Source organism: Trachypithecus francoisi, unplaced genomic scaffold (assembly GCF_009764315.1).
Source record: "Trachypithecus francoisi isolate TF-2019V2 unplaced genomic scaffold, Tfra_2.0 Lachesis_group2, whole genome shotgun sequence".
Taxonomy (NCBI): Eukaryota; Metazoa; Chordata; class Mammalia; order Primates; family Cercopithecidae; genus Trachypithecus; species Trachypithecus francoisi.
This window is the reverse complement of record NW_022681465.1, coordinates 39020544-39048425: the sequence shown is the minus strand read 5'-3', so window position 1 is coordinate 39048425 and position 27882 is coordinate 39020544. Positions and strand designations below refer to the sequence as shown.

The 27882-nt window shown below is 36.7% G+C and overlaps 2 protein-coding genes across 2 annotated transcripts in view; one reads left to right on the top strand and one right to left on the bottom strand.

Moving 5' to 3' along the window:
- LNPEP (leucyl and cystinyl aminopeptidase) overlaps positions 1 to 24298 on the top strand; it is a 99210-nt gene extending 74912 nt beyond the window's left edge. The window contains exons 10-18 of the mRNA XM_033179046.1: positions 386 to 546; positions 750 to 838; positions 8410 to 8593; positions 9713 to 9869; positions 17000 to 17184; positions 18976 to 19137; positions 21073 to 21213; positions 21866 to 21947; positions 22531 to 24298. Of these exons, the coding sequence (XP_033034937.1) occupies positions 386 to 546; positions 750 to 838; positions 8410 to 8593; positions 9713 to 9869; positions 17000 to 17184; positions 18976 to 19137; positions 21073 to 21213; positions 21866 to 21947; positions 22531 to 22662 (1293 nt within the window). The 3' untranslated portion in view covers positions 22663 to 24298. The remainder of the gene's footprint in view (positions 1 to 385; positions 547 to 749; positions 839 to 8409; positions 8594 to 9712; positions 9870 to 16999; positions 17185 to 18975; positions 19138 to 21072; positions 21214 to 21865; positions 21948 to 22530) is intronic.
- LOC117064882 (40S ribosomal protein S13-like) lies at positions 5471 to 5982 on the bottom strand. Its single transcript, XM_033179047.1, has one exon. The coding sequence runs from the start codon at positions 5966 to 5968 to the stop codon at positions 5513 to 5515; it is 456 nt and encodes a 151-aa protein (XP_033034938.1). The 5' UTR covers positions 5969 to 5982; the 3' UTR covers positions 5471 to 5512.
- Positions 24299 to 27882: the final 3584 nt, after the last annotated feature.

The following is a 27882-nucleotide window of genomic DNA, read 5'->3' as shown; positions in this document are numbered from 1 at the left end:
TATCATTATTTGTATCTTCTAGATGATAGTATTGTGATTTGAAAGAATACTTATACCTTCTTAGGGATTTTAATATTGATGAATTTAGGGATTTTAATGAACTCTTAGTTGGTTGATACATGTGCGACTTCTCAACCTAGTGCCTCCCTCACTCCCTTAGCTATCACTTAGCTCTGTTCCAGGTTACATTCCTTTTAGCAGTTGCTCATTTACCTAGATTAGAAGTGTAAACTCAACATTCATGTTTCTTTTTTATGTTAACATTAAATGTAGTCTTGATAGATGGTAGGAAAAGAGGGAAGCGTACAGATAAATTAAAATTAAAATTTTTTAAACCAATTTTTATTTTTAAGGAAAAAGAGTTTTATATATATACATTTTATAGGTCACAAACCAAACACTAGATGTAAAGAGAATGATGAAAACCTGGACCCTGCAGAAAGGATTTCCTTTAGTGACTGTTCAAAAGAAAGGAAAGCAACTTTTTATACAACAAGAGAGATTCTTTTTAAATATGAAGCCTGAAATTCAGCCTTCAGATACAAGGTACATGCTCTCTTTCTTTTCATGCCGTCTCTTTTGCACCCTCAGTGATCATAAGTTCTTATGAAACCTAACAAGATTATCCCTTCCTAGGAATAGCTTAACAAAGTTAACCTTCCTACCAATTCTTTTTTAAAAAAGAAAACCAACAAATCGTATGTAACTAACTGAAAGAATAGTAATTTTCCAATATTTTCTCTTTACAGCTACCTGTGGCATATTCCACTATCCTATGTCACTGAAGGAAGAAATTATTCAAAATATCAGTCGGTATCATTACTGGATAAGAAATCAGGTTTGACCATGACAGTTCTGATTGGAAATGGCATAATTTTAAAAATCGGATCAGAGTGCATATATAAGATTACACTTGCCCGTGTGGACACTCTCTGAACTGATTTTATAAGTTGTGTATATAAGATGTGACTAACGTGAGATTGATTCTGTATATCATGCACAAAACTGGCTTTAGCCGTGTGAAATAAGGTACAAAAATTTGCGGAGAATGTACTGGCATTCCTGAGAGAAAATAGCGAATGCCATGTTTTTATATTCAAGATTAATATTTTGTTACAAAATAAGAGGGGTTTCTTAAAGTATACCCTGCTGTCTGCTGTCTCGGGTTGGGCTGGGGCAACTGCATTTTGACAAGATACACCCTAAATGATCTGTGTGCATAATTGAGGTTGATTCATGATTGGATTTAGAGTAAATAGTTACTTCAGTATGCCCTGAAGACATAGCATATGTTTTGGGAAACAAGAAAATGGGGGAAGAAACTATGATAGCAAGGTGGAGGGAAATAGTAAAATATAAACATGGTATATGCTGACCTACAATATGAAAAGCAATTGAAACATAGTTTGGGGCCATTTGTTAAATACCACTATGAATGTCACACCACATATCTTCCTCTTAATTTACATCCTAAAGAAACACAAGGCTCTTGGGTTCTGTAGGATGCGTTAGTGATGCTTTGGATTGGTGAAAAGGGAAAATTTCTCATTTGAATTTGGATCTGGTGTCAAAGCCTATATTTTTGAGGGATGAGTGTAGCTTAGGGGTAAGGGAATGGGACTTTGGAGACTGCCTGGTTCAATTCTTAGCACTACCATTGATCACTTATATGATTTTAGGCGAGTTATGTGAGCCTCATTCCCTCAGCTGTACAAAAGATATAGTAATTATACTTACTTTATGTAGTTGTGGTGAGAATTAAAAGAGCTCATTTATATGAAGCACCTAGAACAATGCTATAATGTATCTATATTACATAAAACCTGGAAAATGGAGAAAAAATAATATTACCATCAAAACAATTCTTTTTTTTTTTTTTTTTTTGAGACGGAGTCTTGCTCTGTCGCCCAGGCTGGAGCGCAGTGGCCGGATCTCAGCTCACTGCAAGCTCCGTCTCCCGGGTTTACGCCATTCTCCTGCCTCAGCCTCCCGAGTAGCTGGGACTACAGGTGCCCGCCACCTCGCCCGGCTAGTTTTTTGCATTTTTTTTTTTAGCAGAGACGAGGTTTCACTGTGTTAGCCAGGATAGTCTCGATCTCCTGACCTCGTGATCCGCCCGTCTCGGCCTCCCAACGTGCTGGTATTACAGGCTGGAGCCACCGCACCCGGCCAAAACTATTCTTATGATTATTTGTTTACAGTCATTTTTAATAAATATTTGTAGTGAAAATCATTATATATATATGATTTCTGTATCTTACCTTTTTTTAACCTACTTGATTCACCATTTGTTGTTATAAAATATTGCCTTAATTAAATATTTCAAATCTTAAAGATTTTTCCATTATATGAAATTTTTTAAGGAATGGTTTTCAAAAATGAAGACTGCATTACCTTTTGTGATTTGGTACATATAACTAAATCACCCTTTTATTGTCTAGTTACAGTTGATAATGCCACCTGAGATACATGTGCCAGTTTCATTGCAGTTTTACCATAGTGGAACGTTAAAGCAGCAACAATCGAATTATTTAAAATCCTAGTGGTGGTAGGTAACGTCATCGCATCTTTGACAGCATAGCTGGAAGTGCAAGGAATTGCTACTGTCTTTGAGTAAACAGAACTTTGCAAGGAATCGCTACTGTCTTTGAGTAAACAGAACTTTGAATGAGCCCTAAAAGGATAGTTTCTGACACAAGAGAGAACAAATAACCCCATCTCCCTATATCCTGCAGCACAGCCAAAACATGGCTGGAGTATTCGCAAGAAACTAATAAGGAAATTTTGCAAACTCTCTGACAGTATATTAATTTTTAGTGCTATTAGAAATGGGCAATAAGAAATCTTTTATTATCTGGTTTTTTGTTTGTTTGGTTTTTGTTTGTTTGTTTGTTTGAGTTGGGGTCTTGCTCTGTTGCCCAGGCTGAAGTGCAGTGACAATATCATAGCCCACTGCAGCCTTAAACCCGTGGGTTCATGCAATCCTCCTGCCTCAGCCTGCCAAGAAACTAGGACCACAGGCACATATCACCATGCCTGGCTTGATTTTTGTATGTTTTGTAGAGACAGGGCCTTACTATGTTGCCCAGGCTGGTCTCAAACCCCTGGTCTCAAGTGATCCTCCTGCTTTGGCTTCCCAGAGTGTTGGGATTACAGGCATGAGCCACCGCACCTGGCTCCTCTTTACTCTTTACCTCAGTTTTCTTCTGAGCTTGTTAAGCTCTTTTTGAGAGTTTAACCCCATAGACTAGCTCATATTTTACTTCTTTAGCCTTCTAGGCCCTTACCTGGCATTCTGTGCTTTTGCCGCACAAAAATTCTATCAGCAACTCAAACATGCCATACTGCCTCTTTAGGTCTTTGCATATGCTGTTTTCCCTCCTTGAAGAACACCCTTGCCTCCTCACTCCCTCAGCCTACTCCTGTTTATTCTTCAGATCTTAGCTCAGCCATTGCTTGCTCCAGGAAACCTTTCCTCCCCTGAAGTCAGGTTAGATGCCCTACTTAGGTTTTTTAATAACATTCTCTACTTCTCCACTCATAATATACCGTAAGCACTGTTCACTCGTATCTATCCTCATATTAGGTATTTCCCCCATTAACGGTAGTGATCATGGCTATATGAATCACTGTAAATCACTTTTAGTACTCAGTAGGCACACAAAAACTTAATGAATTAGTAAATTTTAGTCCATAATGAAGTAATTCCAGTCTCACTATAAAAATTTCTAGGAAAAGGACATGCAAAGCCTGATAAAATGATGTTTTCTTTTTCCCTTCCTCTTCTTAGTAAAGAGGAATATACAGAATTCACTAGAATATAATTGATTTAATCTAGAACTGGAACTGGGCCAATACATGATGAAAGTAGTGTCTGTTACTTCCTCTTCTCAACTGTGTTATTTCCCTTGCTGCTGCTGCTGCTATTTTAATTCCTGCCATTTCAGGTTTAGAGAGTCCACATGAAAACTTTTGTCCTTACGTTTGACCCTGAGGACAGTTGTGCCTTCTTGGTTCCTAATGCTCTGATGAGAATTACTCTTAATTTAACTGCATTTTTATTTTTTCTATTCTCAAAAGAAAGGTAGCAGAGAGGGTGACTTCAGGCTTCTTTTATGCTGTAATACTTTAGTATAGTGTATTATTTTGATGCTTGATGGTTGGTTAAATCTTTAATATCTTTCTTTTTTAAATATATTTTCATGTGTTCTAATTCAAGGGTTGTTGGGTTAGTTCATTAGTTCAGTTGTATATAGGAGTTATGTTTGGTTAATATATTTGTCTCCTTTTCTCACATACATTAATTTTGAACAATTAATATTTATTGTGCATAAGAAATGCTGATGGGGCCATTTTTCCAGTCTACATGTTGAGGAAATTATATTTTTAAAAGTTTCCTTCTTCCCTTTCTTCCTCCCTCTCTCTGTCTTATCCACATTTTACTCAGACCTAAGATCTTTAACTATAGGAGATTTTCATATTAAATCTAATGCAAAACATTCATGTTTCCAAATGGATATCACTATCAGAAATACTACTGTGAAAGTAAAAGATATGTCATTGGAAGAAAAGGTAATTAGGATGAAAGAAGGAAGGGCATATAGTAATTAAAATATTTATCATGTGCCATTCTCTGCTCTTGCGTTTTTTCCCCCTGATAAAGTAAAGGAGAAAGAAAGGGGTGTTAGAGAAGGGAATGCTTTTGAACAGGAGTGATACAGTTCAATAGCATGTATGATGCTACTCTGGAGCAAACTGTACAGGAAATTTTGTAACTTTGTAGTAAAAACATGTTTTTTAGTTTCAGAACTTTAATTTTTTGTAAAACAGTAGTTGATTTTCATAGCTCATTGACAAATGGTTTTTAAAAATCACTTAGATTACTTCATCTGGGCTTCTGCCATTTAATATTGCAGTCACTCACTCTTTTTTTGCTACTCAATAGACTGAAAATTGAAGTGTTAATCTGTTAATGATTATAGTAAATTAAAAACATATGAGGGTAGCCTCATCCACATTTGAGCTGCCGGATGTAGTTACTTCCCTTGTGTGCAAAGCTATTATTTTTTGATACCTGTGGTTTTAAGGTCCACCATTCTAGATCATTCAGAAGAACTGAAAGAGACTAATAATGTTGATTCTTTAAATGATAACTCTCTCTGTCTTTGTGCTGTTGGCTGTACTGCTTTATGTTGTGTCATCTCGATGACAGTAATAATTTCAAGTATATTCCCAGCTGTGTCCCTCCTCTTTACCATCTGGACTTGGCTAGGTTTACAACATGGCAAGTTGCTTATCAACCAAGATACTCTGTATGTATTTCAATGTTTTCTGCATCCATCTAGTGGAACAATTGTCATAGCTATCATTCCTTGTCTCCTTTTATGGGCAAGGGAGATTTGGGTCTCTGTAGCCCTTCTTCCTGGGGTTCTTTGTTTCTTTTCTTTTCTTTTTTTTTTTTTTGTTGTTCTTAGTTAAACAATCATTTTATTGCTTGAGTACACAGACAAATTTATGCGACCAGGGCAGAGGCTGTAGATGATTCATATTTCCAATTGGGAGGGAGGACTCGCTTGGTCTTATAATATCGAGCCAAATGGTGAATCCGGCTCTCTATCAGAATCAGACGGAATTTAGCATCCTTATCCTTTCTGTTCCTCTCAAGATGCTTTTGAACAGCAACTGCTTTCTTAATTAAATGGTAGAGATCTTCAGGAAGATCAGGAGCAAGTCCCTTAGACTTAAGAATTCTTAAGATTTTATTGCCTGTCACAAAACGTACTTGTGCAACACCATGTGAATCTCTCAGGATCACACGGATTTGTGAAGGAGTCAGGCCCTTCTCGGCCAGTTTGTAAATCTGCTCCTTCACGTCGTCAGATGTCAACTTCAACCAAGTGGGGACGCTGCGTCGATAGGGCAAAGCCAACTGGGACAGGCCCTTCCCGGGAGCATGCATGCGACCCATGATGGCGGCGGTCAGACCTGTTTCTTTTCTTTACCTTTGTTTTTATTAGAGGCAGAGTCCTGCTCTGTCACCCAGGCTAAGGTACAGTGGCATGATCATAGCTCACTGCAACCTTGACCTAGTGATACTTGACCTCAAGTGATACTCCTCCCTCAGCCTCTGAGTAGCTGGGACTACAGACATGTGTCACCATGCCTGGCTAATTTTTATTTTTTGTAAAGATGATGTCTCACTATGTTGTCCAGGCTGGTCTCAAACTCCTGGGCTCAAGTGATCCTCCTGCCTTGGTCTCTCAGAGTGCTGGGATTATAGGTGTGAGCTACCATGCCCAGCCCCAGGGTTCTTTCTTGATAAAAGCTCCATAGGATATAGTGTTGCTGACCTGGAGAGTATTGATATTTTTGGATTAGCTAATGATAAAGTTAATTTCCTTAGTCATAGGTTTGCTAAAAATGGTTCCAACTAGGAGCAGCCACTGCTGCCATCACAAGTATCCCTTAAAACTGCATTCTGCCCTCAAAAACGGAATAAACCTTATTTAATTGATCTTTCCCATCTGTTGCTATTATCAGCAATATAACAGAAATAAGTATGGAATTTTTTTAGCACAAAAGACTGCTTAGCTTATATGTCCTGTTAAGACGTGATCAGAATGTCTTTTTTATCTTAAACATCTTTTGCAGTATCAGTATAATTGGAGTAACAAAGATATTAAGGGCATCTGACACATTTGAATAATTCAGGTTTTTGAAGTTGATAAACCCTAAGGCATCAGGTACTAATATATAACACTTAGTACCTAAGCTAAGGCTTCAGGTACTAATATATAATCTTTAGGTTGAAAACATATTTATAAAGCATTTTATATAAAAAAGTTTCACTACAGAATTATAATGATAGTGACCATTTTAAAACAGCCCAAATTGTTCAAAATAGATTGGATAAACTTGAAATGGAATATTATGAAGATATTTGAACACTGCTTATGAAGACAATGGAAAAATGTGAGGGGGGTCTGATAGGTGAAAAGGGATAAAATAAATGCGTATAGATCTGCCATATAAAATATTAAAAACAAGAAAAAAACTTGGCAAGAAGTACATTCCGGAATGCTATCATTGTCTGAGTTTAGATTATTCTTATCTCTACTCTTCTTTTTCTTACAATTAAAATTTTTTTTAAGTATTTGTTATTTTAAAAGGGGGTAAAAATTATATAGTAAACATCTACAAACCTTTATCTAGACTTGATTTAAAACTATTTATTGTGACATAGTCATTATTTATTCATTCACTCACTAATTCAATGGTATTTGTTGAATACCTGCTAGGTCACAGTTATAGGGGCTGAGGCGTTAGCAGTAAACAAAACAGTAAGCTTATGTGGCTTATATTCTAAAAGTAGTAAACCTCAAGATGCTTAGAAGCATACCCCCATTATAATTAAGTCTACGTCCTTGTTGCCAACTTTAAAAGACATTTCTTCATTAGCAGTCTTAAGGATTTTAAAAATTCATACATATATTTTGTGATCAGTTAACTCTTAGCACTTCATTATTGGTACATTAGTTGACATAATTCCATAGAAATTTCTAACAATTCTCTCAGCATTTATAGTAGAGACCCAAAAAGTGCCTAACCTTTCCTATTATTTTAACCCAATTATTTCTTATTTGTCTCTTATGTAATCTTAAGCCTCCCCTAACGTTTATTTTGCTAGCTTTAAATAATGTGACTTTTCTAAATGACTTTGTTTGTTCTTCCTTTGCTAACATGACAAAGGACAGAGGCCAAAATGGGACACATTTTACACAGTTCTCTCACTGTCTTCTACTGCTGTCTCATCCTGCACCTTTACTTTCTCCCTCCCTCTCTCCTCTAGCCACAATGAACTTGGGAGCCAGTTCAGTGCATGGATACCATGTGTACTTTCTCTCTGGGCCTTGAGCACTTAGGTTTCCTACTATATCTTCTTCACTTGGCCAACACCTAAATATTTTGAGGTCTCTTAGAAGAATGACAACTTAGATGTCATTTCTTCCAAGAAATGGCTCCTAACTTTCCCTAGGAGAGTGAGGCATTTTTTCTATGTGCATTCGTTGAATGCTGTCTTTTCTTTTTCTGTCAATAGCGCTTGTATGATATTGTACTTGCCTGGTTACTTTAGACTGTGAAATCTCTAAAAGCAGAGATATATCTACCTTGTTCACCATTTGATTTCTAGCGCTTAACTTACAGCCAATAATGCACAGTAAATAAATAATTGTTAAATGAATATCTTGACCTTCACTAACGTGAAAATAACTGTACTTGGAGACAGGCATTTTTTTCTTACTAGAATGATTAAAAATAAACTAACTTAGAAACAAAGCACTCATGTAATTATTTTTTTCTTGTCCAATTGTCTTCTCTCTCAATCTCTCATTTTTTGGTTTCCATTAGGTGTCATCAATCTTACAGAAGAAGTGCTGTGGGCCAAAGTGAATATAAACATGAATGGTTATTATATTGTACACTATGCAGATGATGATTGGGAAGCTCTAATCAATCAGTTGAAAATAAATCCTTATGTTCTGAGTGACAAAGACCGAGCCAACCTTATCAACAACATCTTTGAACTTGCAGGGTAGAGTATACTTAGTTTGAGTTTTTTTCTTTTTTTAAACAAGTGTCATTGATGTAAAGAACATATATGAAAAACAGTTTGAAAGAACTAGCATGTATTGGTTGGTACAATTCATTTTGGAGGATTGGGAAAATACAAGATGTGTTCATTGCCTCCAGGGACTTTATAAAACATTAGCTGCAAACATACTGAACAGTTAAATGAAACAAGATTTCATAGTAATTCAAGACTAGATATCAAAAACAGGATACATATTTTGTTGACTAAACTGATACAGGAGTTCAGGCTTTATTTCATAAGAGAATTATTTTCAAGCAGCAGTTGGTTTAAGCATGAAAATTAGTACTTATGCATTGGTTTTGAGGGACATTTCTGATGGCTGGTGCCACCTTATCTGTACTGCTTGTCTCTCCAACCACCTCATGCATTATAGAATCCCAAAACCAAGGATGACAGTGACTTCATGTAAAGATATTATCTGAATAGCATATTACCAATTTAGATTGATGATAGGCTTAGAAACACAGGAACGCTTCAGGTCACAAGAATATTCCTTCTGACCTCCCTGGACATTTCCATTTTGTCTCGTTTTTTATGAAGTACCCTTCTTATGTCATCTTAGCCATTACTGCTATGATTTCTATAAAATGGTTAATTTTAAAAATTTACTCACCGTAAATTCACAATAGACCTTGTCATAACAAGTTTGAAAAACAAATTCCCATTAAACCAACAAAATTTTTTAAAAAATTCAGATACTGTCTATGCTATACTCTCTTTCCTGGCAAATATAACTAATTAATAAATAAAATTAGTACTATTCATCTTTTCTAACCCAAGATATTATATTTTTGCTGAGTTAGTAGCAATTTACAGGAGACTTAGGAATTTAAAAAATGAGCTATCGTTTATCTTTCTCTTGAAATGCTTCCTTAATCTTGGGCCACATTAACTTAATCAGAGATAATCATATTTAGCTTAACTTTACAGAATGCCACTGTAAGTTTAAATTTTTGGTCTTCAAGACTCGCCATCTAACCCTAAGTTTCTGTCTTAGCATGCATAGAGTTCTTCTGTGTGTCTCTGCATATTTACTTTTCCTGTTCTTTTATCCTTTAGCCTAGGCAAGGTACCTCTCCAGAGGGCCTTTGATTTGATTAATTATCTTGGAAATGAGAACCATACTGCACCCATCACTGAAGCCCTGTTTCAGACAGGCCTCATCTATAACCTCCTTGAAAAACTGGGATACATGGATCTGGCCTCAAGACTGGTGGTAAGTCTGCCTTTTTACCAGCTTCTTGCTGTTTATCTTTAATATTATTATTCATGGTTCCATTTTCAGTCAGTAATAGGCTGAAAAAGCAACCAGTTAAATTCCATTTTCTTCAGTTTCCTGCTTGTGAAATCTTTACTTAAAATCAAGATGTTGCTTATGATGAAGAGCTGATAAAGGCTTAGTATGATATGGTCTTGTTTGAATATCAAAATACAGACATTTGACACTACTGTCAAAATGAGGTCACATGAGAATAGTATTTCTCTATTCAAGTCCTGTTTTATTTTTACATGATGAATGTTTGAAATAGGCCCTTTTACAAAGTAGATCTCTCCATTAATTTTCTAGTGGTCATTATAAAATGACGGTTATGTTTGTATTGAGAATATTCTGTTTAAGAGTTCTTGCTGATAACTGTCTAATGGATAATGATGCTGGTGGATATGTTTCTTTGCAAAGCACTAAAGGAGTCTTAGTATTAGAGAGCATTTTACCTTTCTTAATATCAACTGCCTGATCTTAACAGTTGTTATTTTGGATACTTTCAATATTAAACTGTTGAGTGAGACTTTAAAAGCTTGAAAGAGAGTGAAAAATTATTTGTTTTTATCTAATTCTCTGAATTAGCACATTTTGACAACAGAGTTTGCTTTATAAACTAGTGAGATTTCCCAGGGATCCAGGCAAAAGGCAGCTTTCAGGGAAAGGGAGATAGTATTAGACCAAGAATTAGAATAAGTCTTTGGGGGTTTTGGTATTCTCACTGGTAAAAGGAAGGGGTTGGATTAAATCATTTCTTAAAACAACCTTCTTTCTGCCTCTATTATTGCCTTACCGTGCATCTCCTGTAAACAGTTCTCTCATCACCTGCATGATTCTCAGTGAGTGGAGGGAATGCAGGGCAGAGTGGCCGTGTGGAGCTTGAAAAGCTCTCCTCCTCTAAAAGTTTCTGATCTGACCCCAAAGAAGTTACCCCATCCCTACCCATGAGCAAGATGCTTAAGTTAGATGATTCTCTGAGGTCTCTTCTAATGGTTAAGTTTTTTATCATTTTCTGTTTCATAAGGCTTTCAGCTAGCAGCCTTAATAAAAACCAGTGCCTGGAACATGACCTGGCCTGTAGTGACCCTCAGTAAATGTTGAGTGAATAAATGATTGAAACACACCAGAAACACATGTATTTGAGTGCTTTTACACACCACCGTGCTGAGTGCTTAGTGTAGATTACCTCATTTAATTCTCACACAATGCGAAGGTAGATATTTCTACCCTCATTAAATAAACGAGGAGATGGAATAGCTTCTTTAAAGTCACTTAGCTGGTAAATGATAAAGCTGAGATTCAAACCCAGATTAATTTCACTCCAAAGACTTCTCTTTGTGTTATATTGCTATTTGTAAAATTAGTTTGTGTCCTAGCAACTTCGTCTTTCCAGGATACCTTTTGTTAGAAAAATTAAAGCTTGCTTCTTGTCATATTCTTTTGAAAAGCTTGCAGACCATACATTTAAGGTTTCAAGTGACTGACCCACATCTAATTGTTCTCCTAAAAATGAAATTGTCAACTTAAGAGACTTTTTTGTATCTAAAATGTTAATAATGACTTTTTAAAACAATATTTATGTGCCTTTCCAAGAAGTATGCAAATAGCTTACTCATCTCTTTAGGACAAACTTAGAATCCAATAGCAACTTTCCAGTGTTAGTATAGTAAAGAGATTGGCCATTAGTTAACCAATTCACCTATTGTTGATAGACATTTGCGTTATTTGTAGTTTGGAGCTATCATGAATAGCACTGTTATGATGTCTTCGATGAATGTCTTTATGCATTTCTATGGGGTATATGTCTGGAAATGGGATTATTGAATCATAATACATGCATAGTTAATACTGTACTATCAAATACTTCTTCAAAGTTGTACCAATTTACATTTAGCAGTGTATGAGAATTCTAGGTGCTCTGTATCTTTGCTGATAATTATCATTCATATTAAATCCTTTTTAGCCATGTGGATAGGTGCATAGTGGTACTGCAATTTTGACTTTAATTTACATTTTTCTACTGATGTGAAGATGATTTTCTTTTTGATACATGTATTGACCATTACATGTTCTTTTGTGAAATGCTCATCTTTTGCTTATTTTTCTGTTAAATTGTCTGCCTTTTTCTTGTTGATTTGTAAGAGTTCTGTATATATCCTAGATATGAATCTTTTGTTGGTCATGTATATTTGCAAATATCTTCTCCTACTCCATCTTGCTTTTTTACTCTCTTAATGATTTTTTATTAATACGAGTTTTAAATTTTAATGTAATCTAGCTTATGAAATATTTTCCTACCCCTAGATATTCTGTGTTCTCTTCTGAAACTTTATTATTTTATCCTTTACATTTAGATCTATGATCCATCTGAAATCGATTTTTGTGGATGGTGTGAGGTAGACACCAAGATTCATTCTTTTCAGTCTGGATATCCAGTTATCCCCAGGACCAGTATATTTTAAAATATTGCATAGAATTATGTTTGAGGTAATTAGTATAATAACAGCCTTTGGGGTAGTATATTAATTTCCTAGGGCTATCAAAACAAGTCCTTGCAAACTTGATGTCTTAAAATAACAGAAATTTATTCTCTCATAGTTCTGGAAGCTAGAAGGCCAAAATCAAGATATTGGCAGAGTAAGGTTTGTTCCTTCTGATGAAGAACCTGTTCCGTTCCCCTCTCCTAACTTCAAGTGATTGCCAGCAATCCTTGGTATTCCTGGCATGTTGGTGCCTCACCGTGGCCTTTGTCTCTGTCAACACAGTGTTCTCCCTGTATTTCTGTGTCCATATTTCCCCATTCTTAGATTAAGATCCACCATAATCCAGGATGACCTCATCTTAACTTGATTGTACCTGCAAAGACCCTATTCCTAAATAAGGTCATATTCATAGGTCCCAGGCAGACACAAAATTTGAGGGGATACTACTCAACCTACTACAGGTGGCAATAAATAAGATTAGTGCATATCACTCACTTTTTTTCACTATTAAAGGGCAGTGTTGGTTCTGAATATACCGTGAGGAGGCAGAATATCTCCCGACTCTGAAGCTGCCCAGTTAAACTTCATAATGGCAGAAGTCAATCTTCTCCTTGCCTTTCTATTAACTCTGTTTAGAGCTTAGTGCTCAGGAAGCACTTGATACTTACCTTTTCTTTCAACTGCATCTTCATCCCAGATGATTTCCAGCTTTCTGGGCAGATATGTGTTTATTAGGAACATACTTCAAGGAAGGATCCAGGGACTGATGGATAGAGGGCAAGGGCAGAAGGCTTAGTATGTGTTTCCAAGATCGGACGCCCTTTTACTACTGTATGTCTTCATATGGTTAGCTAAAAGCCCAGTTAACTTTAGTTCACCAAGAGGGAGGACGTGTCTTTTTAACATTCTTATTCTAATATTAGGGCATTCTGGTAGCATCAGTACTCCCAAACTAGGAAATCTGACATTCTACAGTTAGGAATTGGGATGGCAGACATTTATGAATCCTTGGATGTGATGTTCAAATGTATTAGTGTCTAAGACTGATTTCTAATTAACTTCTGTATCATTGGAACCAAAGTATTATGTGCAGTTATTGGTCATTTTGTTATAAAGGCTGCACATGACATATGCTGCATTTTGTGATGCTGTGGTGTTGTGATGGGTAGGGTCTGGAGGCACATTTCAGTTGTGTTAAATGTTCACATCTGATGTTAACATCTGATCCTAGGCATATTCCTGTTTTATCACTTACAAATCTTTCATTCTTTTACATATGAGGCATTGGTGGGATAAACCTTTGGCAATAAAAACTGACATTTCACTTTTAAGAAACTCAATTGACCCAGGAAAGAACTCCCTGGGCATATCAGTGTAAAATTAAAGCAGTAAATCAAAATGTAATATACAACATAAGTGCTAGCATCTTTCCCTGCCTGTTTTATTTTAAAAATAATTTAATATTATTGTTGTTGTTGCATTTTATTACAAATCCAGTGTTTGTAGCTTGTATAACCCATCAATTTATTTCCTCTCTCCACTTGCCGTTTCACTTTGTAAAATCACAGAGTTGAATGAGCTTAAATTTCAAAAAAATTAATTTGGAGCCATAGAAAAACTTTTCATTTTGTTTCTAAAAGGGAAAGGTAATTTGAAGCACATACTATGCTTCATTAATATTAATTAATATTAAAAATAAACCTGGATTACTTATAAAAATGGTATTTTATAACAGGATTTTTCTAATAATATAATTATTCTTTCTTAAAATGTTTTACTCTCATGTTATAATTTGAAATACATTTAAGCAACTATTTTGAGAACTTGTCTTAATGATTTCGTATGGAGACTAACTAGTAAAATTGCTCCCTGTAATTCGGTGGTGTGACTGCTCAGGAATTAGCCACAGCCATCTTCAAGTGCCAGATTTCCTTTGCTTTCAGGACTTTAAGTGCCATTCTTTCCATTGCTGCCTTTGTGTTTTAGTAAACGCTCAGTGAGTATTGCCATTGTTCTTCACTGATTTTGTTTTTTTAAATAGGATTTCAAGCATGTGATTTTTTTTCTCACATTCTTCATTTGTTCCTATTTGACAGTTATGAGTAGGATTTGAATTTGTTTTGTTCTCCAGTCATTTGGGATGGTTTTCTATCATAATGCTATTGAGAAGGTAAAGCCAGTGAAGATACCATGTAGAATGAAGTCAAGTGTGTCAAGTGGGATCTCCTGCATTGCTTGTCCATTCCTTGCATTGTCAGTCAGCATAGCAACTATTTTTCTACTTCATGTCCTCCCGATGACTCAAAAGCTTTACCACTCACACATTCCACAAGGTGTCTGTTCTGTGTTTCATTGCTTTTCAAATAAACACAAGCAAGTTGACATGTTATCACAAACCTTGAGTTCTTTTCCTTGAAGATTCTTTTTTTCCATTCTCCTATTCAGCTCCACAAGATGCTTATTCAGAGTAAGTCATTGCTAGGATAATGGCCTCAATAGTTTAAAAATTTCCAAATAGGATTCATTTTAGGTATTGACAGTGGTAGTCAGTGGTACTCACTGTCAATACCTAAAAGAAAGAAAGAAAGCAATGCTCTGTGAAGAACTTGAGCTAAACTTCTGAAGTTAAGGGTTTTTGTATGTGGTCATCTGTGGTACATGATTACTTGAGATGAGATGCCATGATGGTGGTGGAGGTAAAGAAGTACCAGCGGGAAGAAATCCTCCCGTGCTGATTACTGCAGAGGGGGTATCTGTTGAATTTTTTTCATTTTGGTTCTCCTTACATAGCCATGAAGGTTTTCTAAAGAATACCTAAAAATGGCCAGGCACAGTGGCTCAGGCCTGTAATCCCAGCACTTTGGGAGACCGAGGCGGGTGGATCACGAGGTCGGGAGATCGAGACCATCCTGGCTAACATGGTGAAACCCCGACTCTACTAAAAATACAAAAAAAAAAAAAAATTAACCAGGCATGGTGACGGGCACCGGTAGTCCCAGCTACTCAGGAGGCTGAGGCAGGAGAATGGCGTAAACCCAGGAGGCAGAGCTTGCAGTGAGCCAAGATCACGCCACTGCACTCCAGCCTGGTTGACAGAGCAAGACTCCATCTCAAAAAATAAATAAATAAATAAAGAAGACCTAAAAACATTTTTTATATCAGAATGTTTGTTCCTTCTAGTGGTATTCATAAAAGCATATTTCATATGATGCTTTTTAAAATCTCATGTGTCCTCACCCCCCACCCACCATGCACAACTTGCAGAATGGAAATACGTCAACATGCTATTAACAGCTTTGGTGTTTTCATTTTGGAGAGAGATGAAAAAATGTTTGTTAGTACCTTAATACCACAAGTATACGTTTAGCAATGACATCCCATACCAGTGGACTAGATAGTAGATGATATTAATGAATAACTATTAGTTTTCTTAAGTGTGATAAGGTATTATGATTCTGTAAGAGAATGTTCTGGTATCTGTGAGTTGCATGCCAAAGTATTTATAAATGAAATATCATATCTGTATCTTACTTTCATATTGTTCAGCTAAAACAAGAAAAAACGTGTGTGTGTGTGTGTGTGTCAGATACACACTTGAAAACGAAGCAAATGTCAGAATGTTAAAAACTGGTGAATCTAGATGAACAGTGTATGGGTGTTTATTGTACTATCTTTTTTTGTAGGTTTGAAAGTTGTTTAAATAAAAACTTGGGAGAAAAAATAAACTATAAACAACTATTCTTCCCTGCAGGCCTCATTTCCTTGCTAATTTGGTTAATTTGTTATAGCATCAAACTAGTTGATAATGTTAAATATACCTTTAATATTGGATTCAGAAACATTTAAACATTATCAGTAAAGAAGTTTATTTTTCTCTCATTGCTTTATAGGTTTATAGATTGTAAAGTCACAAGGTCAGGAAGTTCTGACTTCCTTCCAGCAGTAGTTATAAGTGACACTTTTTGGCAGGAAAATAACTTCTAGCTGAGTACAGATAGAAGTGCAGCAAAGAGTTTCCCTACTGCACAGAAGTCATTAATTTTTTTCTGAGTTAATATCACTAAAAGTTCCCCTTAGCTATAGCAGTCTTATGCATAGCCTTTACATCAAATGGTTTCATCCCAGCTGTATGTGGGCTTCATATGTCAGTTGATATTTAATGAGTAATATCTATGCCTTTTTTTTCCTCATTGGATAAATTTTGGGGAAAAGAGATCTGATTGTCCTAATTTTTTTTTTTTTTTTTTTTTTTTGAGGCGGAATCTTGCTCTGTTGCCCAGGCTGGAGTGCAATGATGCTATCCCGGCTCACTGCAGCCTCCACCTCCTGGGCTCAGGTGATTCTCCTGCTTCAGCCTCCTGATTAGCTGGGATTACAGGCATCACCACCATGCCTGGCTAATTTTTGTGTTTTCTAGAGATGTCGTTTCACCATGTTGTCCAGGCTGGTCTCAAACTCCTGACCTCAGGTGATCTGCCTGCCTCGGCCTCCCAACGTGCTGGGATTACAGGCATGAGACACTGTGCCTGGCAGTAATTGTCCTGTTTTTTTCTGATTGTCCTAATTATTATTAAGCCATTATAATCTATTTTGTCTCTCTAGACCAGGGTATTTAAATTACTTCAAAACCAAATTCAACAACAAAGTTGGACTGATGAGGGCACTCCATCTATGCGAGAGCTTCGGTCAGCCCTGCTAGAGTTTGCCTGCACCCACAACCTGGGGAACTGCTCCACTACTGCCATGAAACTGTTTGATGACTGGATGGCATCCAATGGAACTCAAAGGTGAGGTATACCTCTACTCAGATGAATTATCTTCTGTTTCTTTATCTCATATCTTATACCGAAACCAGGGTATTCTCATCCTGGGTCATAAATGTTATAAAACTGAGTGTTGGTGTAGGTGAACTCTATGTATCTGCAGTCTCAAACAAGACTTTTAAAAAAATTATGGTAAAATACACATAACATAAAATTCATCTTAACCATTTTTTACTGTACAGTTCAGTAGTGTTAAGTATATTCACATTATTGTGTACTTATTTTCAGAACTTTTACATCTTACAAAAAAACTCTGTACCCATTGAATAATTCCTCACTTCCTCTCCCCACCAGTCCCTGGTAACCACTATTCTACTTCCTGTTTTTGTGAGTTTGACTACACTGTGTATCTCATATAAGTAGAGTCATAGAGAATTTGCTTTTTTTGTGACTGGCTTATTTCATTTACCATAATATCTTCAAGGTTCTTCCATGTTGTAGCATGCATTAAAATTTCTTTCTTTCTTTCCTTTTTTTTGGAGACGGAGTCTTGCTCTGTCACCCAGGCTGGAGTGCAGTGGTGCGATCTCAGCTCACTGCAACCTCCACCTCCTGGGTTCCAGTGATTCTCCTGCCCTAGCCTCTGGAGTAGCTGGGATTACAGGCATCTGCCACCACACCTGGCTAATTTTTGTATATTTAGTAGAAACGGGGTTTCACCATGTTAGCCAGGCTGGTCTGGAACTCCTGACCTCAGAAAATCTGCATGCCTAGGCTTCCCAAAGTGCTGGGATTGCAGGCATGAGCCACCACACCTGGCTAAAATTTCTTTCTTTTTAAAGGCTGAATAATTTTCCATTGTATGTATATACCACATTTTGTTTATCCATTCATTCATGGATAGACCTTTGTGTTGCTTGTACCTTTTAGCTATTGTGAATAATAATGCCATGCACATGGGTATGCAAATATCTCCTAGTGACCCTGCTTTCAGTTCTTTTGGATATATACCCAGAAGTAGTATTGGTGGATCATATGGCAATTCTAGTTTTAATTTTTTGAGGAACTGCCATATTGTTTTCTACAGCAGCTGCACCATTTTATATTCCCAACAACAGTGCACAAGCATTCCAATTTCTCTACATCCTTGCCAGCACTTGCCATTTTCTGGGTTTTTGATAGCAGCCATCCTAATGGGTGTGAGGTGATAAACAAGTGTCTTAATTTAGAAATAAAACATTGCAGGTAGAGTTAGCAGTTAATAGAAAAGCTGTTGGTGGTAATTGGTTCTCTCCAGCTCCTTACCATACATTATGGAGAGAAGATTCAAGCATCAGATGAAGAGTTGGGGTGGAGGATTTGGATAACCTTTTGAGGTCTTTCCAAGCTCTGAGATCTTAATAAAGGCAGTAGACTATGTTTTCTCCCTGTACCCCATTTACTGCTATATTTCTACCATGAAACTTATCACACTGAATTGTAATGCATGTGTTTATTGCTCTGTACTTCGGAATAGCCTGTGAGTTCTCAGAAGACAGAGGCTCTCATTCCTCTTCCGCTCCCTAGTGTCCAGCCTGTTGCCTGCCTAGTTCTTTGTGAGTTCTCAGTGAATATTAAATTGAACTGATGTATCCATAGTTGCACTGCTAGGAAAATAGCAGTCACTGAATTAAACTTTTTCTCAACCCTAAATTTTGTACTCAAACTTTTTATTATTACCGACCCTCACACCAGAAACTCCACCACAGCCAACTCTTCACGTTTGTATTCAGAATATTTTCTTGTTATTCTCATGTTTGACCACCTCTCTTACAGCCTACCTACTGACGTCATGACAACTGTGTTCAAAGTTGGAGCGAAAACTGACAAAGGCTGGTCTTTCCTTTTGGGCAAATACATTTCTATAGGCTCTGAAGCAGAGAAGAACAAAATACTAGAAGCACTTGCCAGCTCAGAGGATGTGCGGAAGCTTTACTGGTATGAAACCACCCGAGGAATATGATATACAGAAACCAAAAGAATACAAACACTGTGCTCCTGGGTAGGAGCTCATTTTTGAGGGGATCTGCTTTCCTCCCTTCTGTTACAGGCCAGGCCTAAGTTGGACAGTCTGGTGAGGAGACCACAGGTGCTGGGCTTTATCTTTATGGACAAGCAGAAAATCCTTTGCCCAAAAGGGATTGCAAGATGTCAGGAGTCACAGCCCCCCTCCTCCTCCTTGCTCAAAAAGTCTTCCTCCCCTTGGAGTGTTGTCTTGTACCCCACAATTGGTACTCCATATTTTGGGACCAAGGCATTGCTTTGTGCAAGCTGTCATTTTAAAAATGCAGATATTTCAGAAAAAGATAACATATTAAACCTTCTAGGTTCTATGTTCATATGAATTTATTTGTCAGAGTTTTCCTTTTTAATATGTAGTGATGAAGGCCCAGAAGTAGGAGTGTCATATGGATGAAGGTAGGGCAGCAAGTCGGGCCTCCTGACAGAAAGAACAGGCAGTGGTGGGGCCGAGGAGCTCTACGTAGCCAAGAGGAATATGGAGGTATCTGGTGTAGCGAAAGAGCACAGATGTTAAAAGTCGCACTGAGGATAGAAGGAGGCTTCTGGGTCTCATTACTTCTGTTGTATGATTTTGCTCAGATAAATCTTAATAGTGTCCCAGAGATGTCCTCAGTACCTGTCCAGATGCACTTACCAAAAGATACACTGTAAATAGTCATTTTCTTTAAAGTGTTAGCCAGCCTCTGACTTAACAAATAGAGAAAAATCATTGTTTTTAAACTGTACTAGTAATACACTAATAATGCCCATGATAAAGTATTCAAACAGTACCTGAGAATATAGAGTAAAATATGAAAGCATTTCTTATGACCCTTCACTTCCATTCTCGTTTTCTCTGTTAACCACAGTGTCAGTCCTGGTCTTTGTATTCATCTGTGGGAATAGATATGCATACAGATGTATGTATGTACATACATATATACCTACATATTTAACCGCATTTTTAAAACCACATTCGTTTTATACCATACTCAGTGTTTTGTGACAGTCTTTTTAGTGAATGATCAGTCTGTGAGATTTTCCATGTCACTTCATGAAGCCTGCTTTATAAAAAAAGAAAAAAAAAAACTGAAGTGTTTTTATGGCTTCATAATATTCTGTAGTATGGCTCTATCATAATTTATTTAACCCATCACGTTTTGTTGTGCTTTTGTTTTTTTCCCTCCTAAAAATACTGCCACAGTCTTGGAGTAGGGGGTGGTTTCTCACTGTAAACAACTAGTATAGCATAGTAGATGAGAACTGCTTTCGTTCAGATGTCAGGCTTTGGTATTTATTACTGTGTAACTGTGGGTCAATTAGATAACCTCAGTTTCTTCAACTATAAAATTGAGTTAGGTAGTATTAATAAATACCTACTTTATAGCATTGTTGTGTCAAGGACTTAGAACATTATTTAGTACATAGTGTCAGTAAATGTTTACTATGAACATTAATAAGAGTATATTCTGAAATGTATCCTAATTTTCAAATAATTCAAATGGCCTAGTTTAAGAATAGTAGTATAACATACCTGCCCATTCAAATCAAATAAGGTTTTTACCAGAAAAAATACCCCCCTCCCAAATTGTAATAAATTCTACCAGAATTTATTTCCTAAATGTTTTTACTATTTAAAAACTATTTATTGTCATGTGACAGCATAGGTAAATGTCTATTTCATTGGTGAGTCCTTTCTTGGTTAAAAAAATGACATTTTCAATCTATAGATCAATCGTAGACTAATGCAACAGTTACTTCTTGAGTTGCTACAGAGCTTTAATTAGGAAACCATACTAATTTTAATTTAAGTTCAGTCATCACTTCTTCATGAATAATAATTTTGGAGGCTAAATCTGCTTTACTCTTCAGGTTAATGAAAAGTAGCCTGAATGGAGATAACATCCGAACACAGAAGCTGTCTTTTATCATTAGAACAGTGGGTCGACATTTTCCTGGACACTTACTGGCATGGGATTTTGTCAAAGAGAACTGGAATAAGCTTGTACAGAAGTAAGTTTCTCGAGAACTGTTAACTTTTAGTATTCTCAAGTTGTGCATTTGAAAAAAGCTCCCAGTGTTGTGTTGGCTCACAGAAGTTAGGATTTTCTGTGAGAGGAAAAATACTTCCATGACAGTTTAATTGAAACATCCGGAAATTTTCACATTTGTTAACATAATTCCATAGCATGAATCATTTAACAGCATTCCATCTAAGTTCTAATTAAGGCTAGCCTTGCTTGGCACCAGGTTACTTAGCTCAGCATGGCTACAGACTATTTCACAGCAACCGTTTAGCTATGCATATTGAAAAATACCTCTGCATTGCCAAGGCATCAGTTAAGAACTCACATTCAGCTAGATGCAGATGTAGGCTTTTTGCTTCTTTTAAATCCATAACGGCATTTCTGGGTGTACAGTGTGATCTTCGACGATATTAAGCGGATTAATAATTTGTCTGCATGTTCTGAACTCTTCCCTTTTTCTGCCCACCTTTCTTTCCCGCCGGCAATAAGTATGCATAGGGCTACCCCGGTTTCCTCAGCTGTGGTTCCGGAAGGAGGATTCCACTCTGTCTTTGGCATTAAAGACTCCTTTGCACTCAGGAACAATGTTTTACCAGCAGCTGCCAAATTTTTTTGCTTTTGGTTTTGTGTTTCTTCAGGTTCCATCTGGGGTCCTATACCATACAAAGTATTGTTGCTGGATCAACTTACCTGTTTTCAACAAAGGCACATTTATCTGAGGTTGGTTTTATAAAATGCTAATACAGAGACTGGGCAACCCTCCGCACACCCCGGCCAGGCTGCTCAGTTTAAGGGAGATGGTGGATTTTCGTGCTAATTCCTGTCTCTTGTCTCTGTCTTCCTTAATCAGTACTAATGATTCAGCATTGTGATTACTTCTAGATGGTGGCATATATGATAATGAGGAAAAATTCTGATTCCATTCTCTTCCCTTGTCTCCCTAATATAAATAATTTAAGGGGTCATAAAATTGTTCAGAAGAATTGCATTCTTAGGGTGAATTCATAGCACCAAGCCTTTGGACTCTACCTTATTTATTGTTACTTAAACATCTCCTCAGTTCCATTTTAAGTTAGAAAAAATGTATCCGTGTGGGAGTAAAAAGATTTCCTTTTTAAAATTATTTCAGATATCACCATATTGATTGGGAACTCCATGTAGATACCTTGAATATTAAAGTACTTCTTTCTACTGCTTTCAAGATAGCAGCATAGCCATCACTAAGTTAAAGCTTATTTTAAAAGCTGGAGTTACCTAAGGTTTATTGTCCTTCTTTTGAAATTCTTCTGTGTGGAACTTACAGGTTCAGGCATTCTTTGAAAATCAGTCAGAGGCAACCTTCCGGCTCCGTTGTGTCCAGGAGGCTTTGGAAGTCATTCAGTTGAATATCCAGTGGATGGAGAAGAACCTCAAAAGTCTCACATGGTGGCTGTAGCATGCACAACCGCACCTCATTTTGTCGCCCATTCAGAGAGCTTGTAAGCTTGGGCTCTGCTGCTTTTTCAAAAGCCAAGGTAAAGCCAGGATCGCTGCCAAGTTGTTTGCACTCTTAGGAGTTCTAGTTAGCTCAGGGCCTGACTGTATTTTTCATCTGTCTTTTCTGAAATGTCTTTGGGCAGTATGTAGTTATTTATTATAAAATTATATTCACCTAAATGCCAACCATCTACAAAAACAATGAGTAATTTTTCTACTTTGAAGATACACAAATGGGGGAAAAAACCCTGTTTTGGAATTCTGTTCTATTCCTCAGTATACAGAAAGTTACTGACACAGTAAAACAAGGAAAGTTCTACCTTAAGAGCCACCATCACTGCAGGCCGCTGATTTGTCAGCCATCTGTTGCTTCTTATTGATAGATGGTATTGGAATGTGGTACAAAGTTAGCTCTGAAGAATATGATAACAAAGACAATAAAGCATGCACTGTAAGAACCGACCTCAGGTGTGCAAATCTACTTTGATTTGGGGTTTTGATTAATTCTTTATTTTTCTGAAAAAAAGGTTAAATAATGTCTGTAACTATTGTGGTTTTTTTCCTGCAGAATAGCCAGGTGCTACAGATTTTTTAAATTTTTGCTGTATTGAAAAGCTAAACAAGGCCAAAAGGTTAAATGTTTTGAATATTTAAGACTTTCTTTTTCATCTTTTATAGCGTTACCATAGGAAACTGTTCCAAACTGAGTTAACTTTAATTAAAATTATTTCATTCATAAATGGTGATAGTCCCCAAATCTGTACACCTTTATCACTCCCTGCCGTAGATATACTTTAGGTTAGTATTTCTACATTCGTGGCAAGCATTTTGCTAACACCAATGTTTTTCATTGTGACTTTTATCACTATTACTAAGAATGCAATTTAAGTTGCCTTTTGGCATCATAGATCATAGAAACTTTCTCTCTGAATCATACCCATGTGTGAATTTTCATTTTATATGATAGTGTAGCATATTATAAGCGTATTTTAAAACAGGGCCTTTGAGAAATTGAAAAAAAAAATTATTTGAAGTTCACCATAGTACCTTAAAGGAACAAAGAGAATGTGGGATAGGAGTAACTTGAATTCGTGTTTAGTATGGTGGGCTTTGAATTTTTTTCACTATCAGAAATCGTGCTTTTGTTTAGTTAAAAATTATAGTTTTTCTTTTTTGTGTGTCCAAACTAGCATAAAAGGAGTGGTCAAAGAAGGAAAGAAAGAAAAATGAGGGAGGATGTCCAAAGCTGTATAGCATTTTACTCCTTCTGAAAGAGAAATACTGTACTTGAATTTTTGAGCTATGCAGACTTATACCTAGATTGTTGTGTTTCTTTGATTCTTAGGAGAAAAGCTGTCTTCCTAATAACTCTTGAGAACTTTATATGTTTGAAAACAGTTTCTATGTACATAAAAAGGGTAGTTACCCATTTGTGAGCACTTAAAACACTCCACAGAGTCAGACAGTGGGAAAGGTCACCTTTTTTATTCAGCAGGTATAAAGTTAGAATGTGTGGAATTGTGAATAAAATTATATTTTATTTTATGAAAATATTTTTATATAATAAAATTTAAAAGGCTGGTAAGCTAAAAAAATAGTCGTCTTTAATCCTAGTGTATTTTCCCCAATTTAGTCTTTTCTAAACCTTATCTGTTTTAGAGTAGAAAATATTATGTCCTGAGAATCACAGAATCATCTAAGTATGTCTTATTCAACTGAGGTGATTGTAAGTCTTTATTCTTGTGCTTTGGTTAAATGAATGATAATTTAGTTGATAGTGAAAGTTAATGTGTTTTTATATTTTTGGAGTGAGGGAAAAATACTAAACTTTTGAGAGTTTTGTTGTTGTTGCTGGTTTTTTACCATGTTGTACTAAATTCCACTTTGATACAAAATTTAAATTTTGTAACTTCTCAAAATCAGTTAAGATTCTTCAGTTTTACCTGTGCTTCTTGACATCGCTCCTGTAATGTATGTTAGTTAACTCTGCATATGGCAAATCTTGTCTTGAATTATATCATTTCTCTCCCTCTCTCTGTCTCTCTCTGTCTCTGTCTCTCTCTCTCTCTCTCTCTCTGTCTCTCTGTCTCTCTCTCTCTCTCTCTGTGTATATGTGGTGTGGGAGGTATTGTTATGAGTAAAACCTTATCAAAACTTGGCCTAAAAAAGAGATAACTCATGATCCATTGCTATCTTTATTACTCAAAGGCTGTTCATTCCCTTGATATCAGATCCATAGTAGTTGTAGGTTTTTGTTGTTCTTGCCCTTACCTTAATTATTTGTAGTTTTAGTAGGCCTTGCCTCAGTTTTTCCCACAGAATTCCATAATTTTAATATTGAACTAACCCAGCTATCTAGGACTTCTAAAAGCTACATCAGGAAGGTGAGGTTAAATGAGAGGTAGAACTTGCGGTGTAATAGGTATAATGGTAGCTTTCAAAGTTTTATCTTCTCAAAACATTGTCTTAGCCACTGTATTTCTGAGAACTCAGTCTGAAGCACAGAAGTCACAGTATGCTTCTTTTATTTAAGCACACAGATTCATGACACAAGCACTTGTTGAACAAGTGTTCTCATTGCAGAGAGGTCTACTTGAATATAAAAGGGACATCATACTAGATTATTTAAAAAAAGAGAATTGGAAATCTAGAATTGTGGAAGAAATATGTATGCTTTGGAGATCTAAAAAGTTATGAATGTAGGAATTGGATGAGTCCAGTTTGTTCTGTTAATATAAAATGGTTAGATATATTAAACTGCAAGTAGTATCAGCTTCACTATAAGCTTGGGCCTTCCTCCATGTTTTATTTAAGTCTCTTTAAATGAAATTTTGTTGTCATTGTTTCAGCATTCATGAACTTTCCTAGTATCACAGGTTCTACTTTAATTTTCTTTGCCATATGTGTTTCCATTTTATGGGACATTAGCCACCATAGGAACAGAAGAGTTGTCAGAAGACTCCTGGGTATAGAGAGCAAATCAAGCTGCATCAGTATTATAGGGTACCAAACAGAATCCTTTCTATCAGGAAATAAGAAATCAATTAAGTGTTGGCTGGGTGCGGTGGCTCACGCCTGTAATCCCAGCATTTTGGGATGCCAAGGTGGGAGGACCATTCCAGACCAGCCTGGAGTTCTAGACCAGCCTGGCCAACATGGCAAAACCCCGTCTTTACTAAAAATATGAAAATTAGCTGGGCGTGGTGGTGCACACCTGTAATCCCAGCTACTTGGTAGGCATGAGAATTACTTGAACCCAGGAGGTGAAGGGTGCAGTGAGCCAAGGTTATGCCGCTGCACTCCAGCCTGGATAACAGAGTGAGACTGTCTCAAAAAAAAAAAAAAAAAAAAGAGTTAAGTGTTGATTTTGTTGGATTACTGACAGCTTGTTGAGGTGGATTTTAAAAAGAGTGTGTTCAAACCAAAGTACCTGGAACCATAATCTGCCATCAGATTGCTAAACATTCACATGATCCCCATGTTTCACATGGCTACAGGGAAGGCAAATACATCTCAGATGAGCCACTTCCAAGGAGAGCAGTTCCTGGGCTGCAAAACTAGATCTGGATTTTGTTACTTAGGCCTCTCTAAAAACTGAGGTCATGGATATGACGTAGCTTTTCTTCTCATCTTTGCCATTGTTACTTTTGTATTTAGGGGAATTAAATCTCTTTTTTTTTTTTTTTTTTTTTTTTTTTTTGAGGCGGAGTCTCGCTCTGTCGCCCGGACTGGAGTGCAGTGGCCGGATCTTAGCTCACTGCAAGCTCCGCCTCCCGGGTTTACGCCATTCTCCTGCCTCAGCCTCCCGAGTAGCTGGGACTACAGGCGCCCGCCATCTCGCCCGGCTAGTTTTTGTATTTTTAGTAGAGACGGGGTTTCACCGTGTTAGCCAGGATGGTCTCGATCTCCTGACCTCGCGATCCGCCCGTCTCGGCCTCCCAAAGAATTAAATCTCTTTTTAAAGAGCTTCCTTCCCCCTTTACCCCATTTGTATTTTTAAAAACTAAGGTATATATATTTGCTTGTTTTTGCGTTCTTTTATTTTGTGCTCCATTCCCTGCTTTACCAAGTAAGTACCACATAAAAGTGGAGGTGCAAAAGTGTGGTAAATCTCCTCCTTGAACCTTATTGCCTGCGTGGGTGATAGCTAATAGAAAAGTTGATCGATTTTTTTTCAGTGGGTTTTTTGGGAGTATATACTTTTAAAATGTACATATATGTTTTTGATAGTTTTGTATTAGTTCATTTTGTATATTTTTTTCCTGATGAAGAGTGATATATCATCCTATGAAAATTTCATCTACCCTTCCCATGTTACCTATATGGGCAATAGCTACAGACTAGTTATTTGGTTTCCTTCTTTGGAAGAAGGTGGTGATGTTGAGAGGAGAGCAGAGTATGTTCTTTTAAAAGTGTGTACAGATGTTTTTGCTGTTTTGTGTTATTTCATTTTGTATTTCATTCATCCATTTTGTGGACGTGTAGCTAAAACGTGGTGGTCCAAAAGCATGACAGATGTTCCCTTTGCCTTTATCCTTATTGTTCTCATGGACAGTAACTAACAGAGCAGTCCTAGTTGCTGTTGTTTTGATCTAGTCTTGGGGGCTGGGGTTGTGTATTCTTTCAAGTGTGTATAAATATTATGCCACCTTTTTATACTTCATTTTATACTTGTTTCCTTGTATGGATGCATATATAATAAAAACTGAGGTTCAGAGTATGACAAATCTCCTCTTTTCCCTTTTCCTTATTGCCTATTTAGGCAGTAGCTAATAGAGTAGTTTGTTTTGTTTTGGGGTGTGGGAGAGAGTGGAGTATGCACTTAATGTATATAAATATACTTGCTACTACATTGTATTACTAATTTAGTTCATACTGTGTCATCATAGACATGAAAGTACCAATGAAATGTGGAGATCTCGATGTGTAACAGTCTCCCATTCTCCTCATCCCTTATTGACTGCTGGGCAGTAGCTAACAGAGTAGTTGTCAAGTGGAGTATTTGAGGTGAAGGGGAGGGATGGGGAAGGTAGGAAAATGCACTTAATGTATATACTTGTTTTTACTACTACATTGTATTAATTCATCGGGTGCCCAGACTGAATGGTACCTAATGAACCATGGAGTTCCAGATGTATAACAGTCTCCTCTTTTCCCTTTCCCTTATTGCCTATGTGGG

Bases quoted from the DNA above. Each gene is read 5' to 3' on its own strand.
- LOC117064882 (XM_033179047.1), bottom strand. From the start codon at position 5,968: ATGGGTCGCATGCATGCTCCCGGGAAGGGCCTGTCCCAGTTGGCTTTG.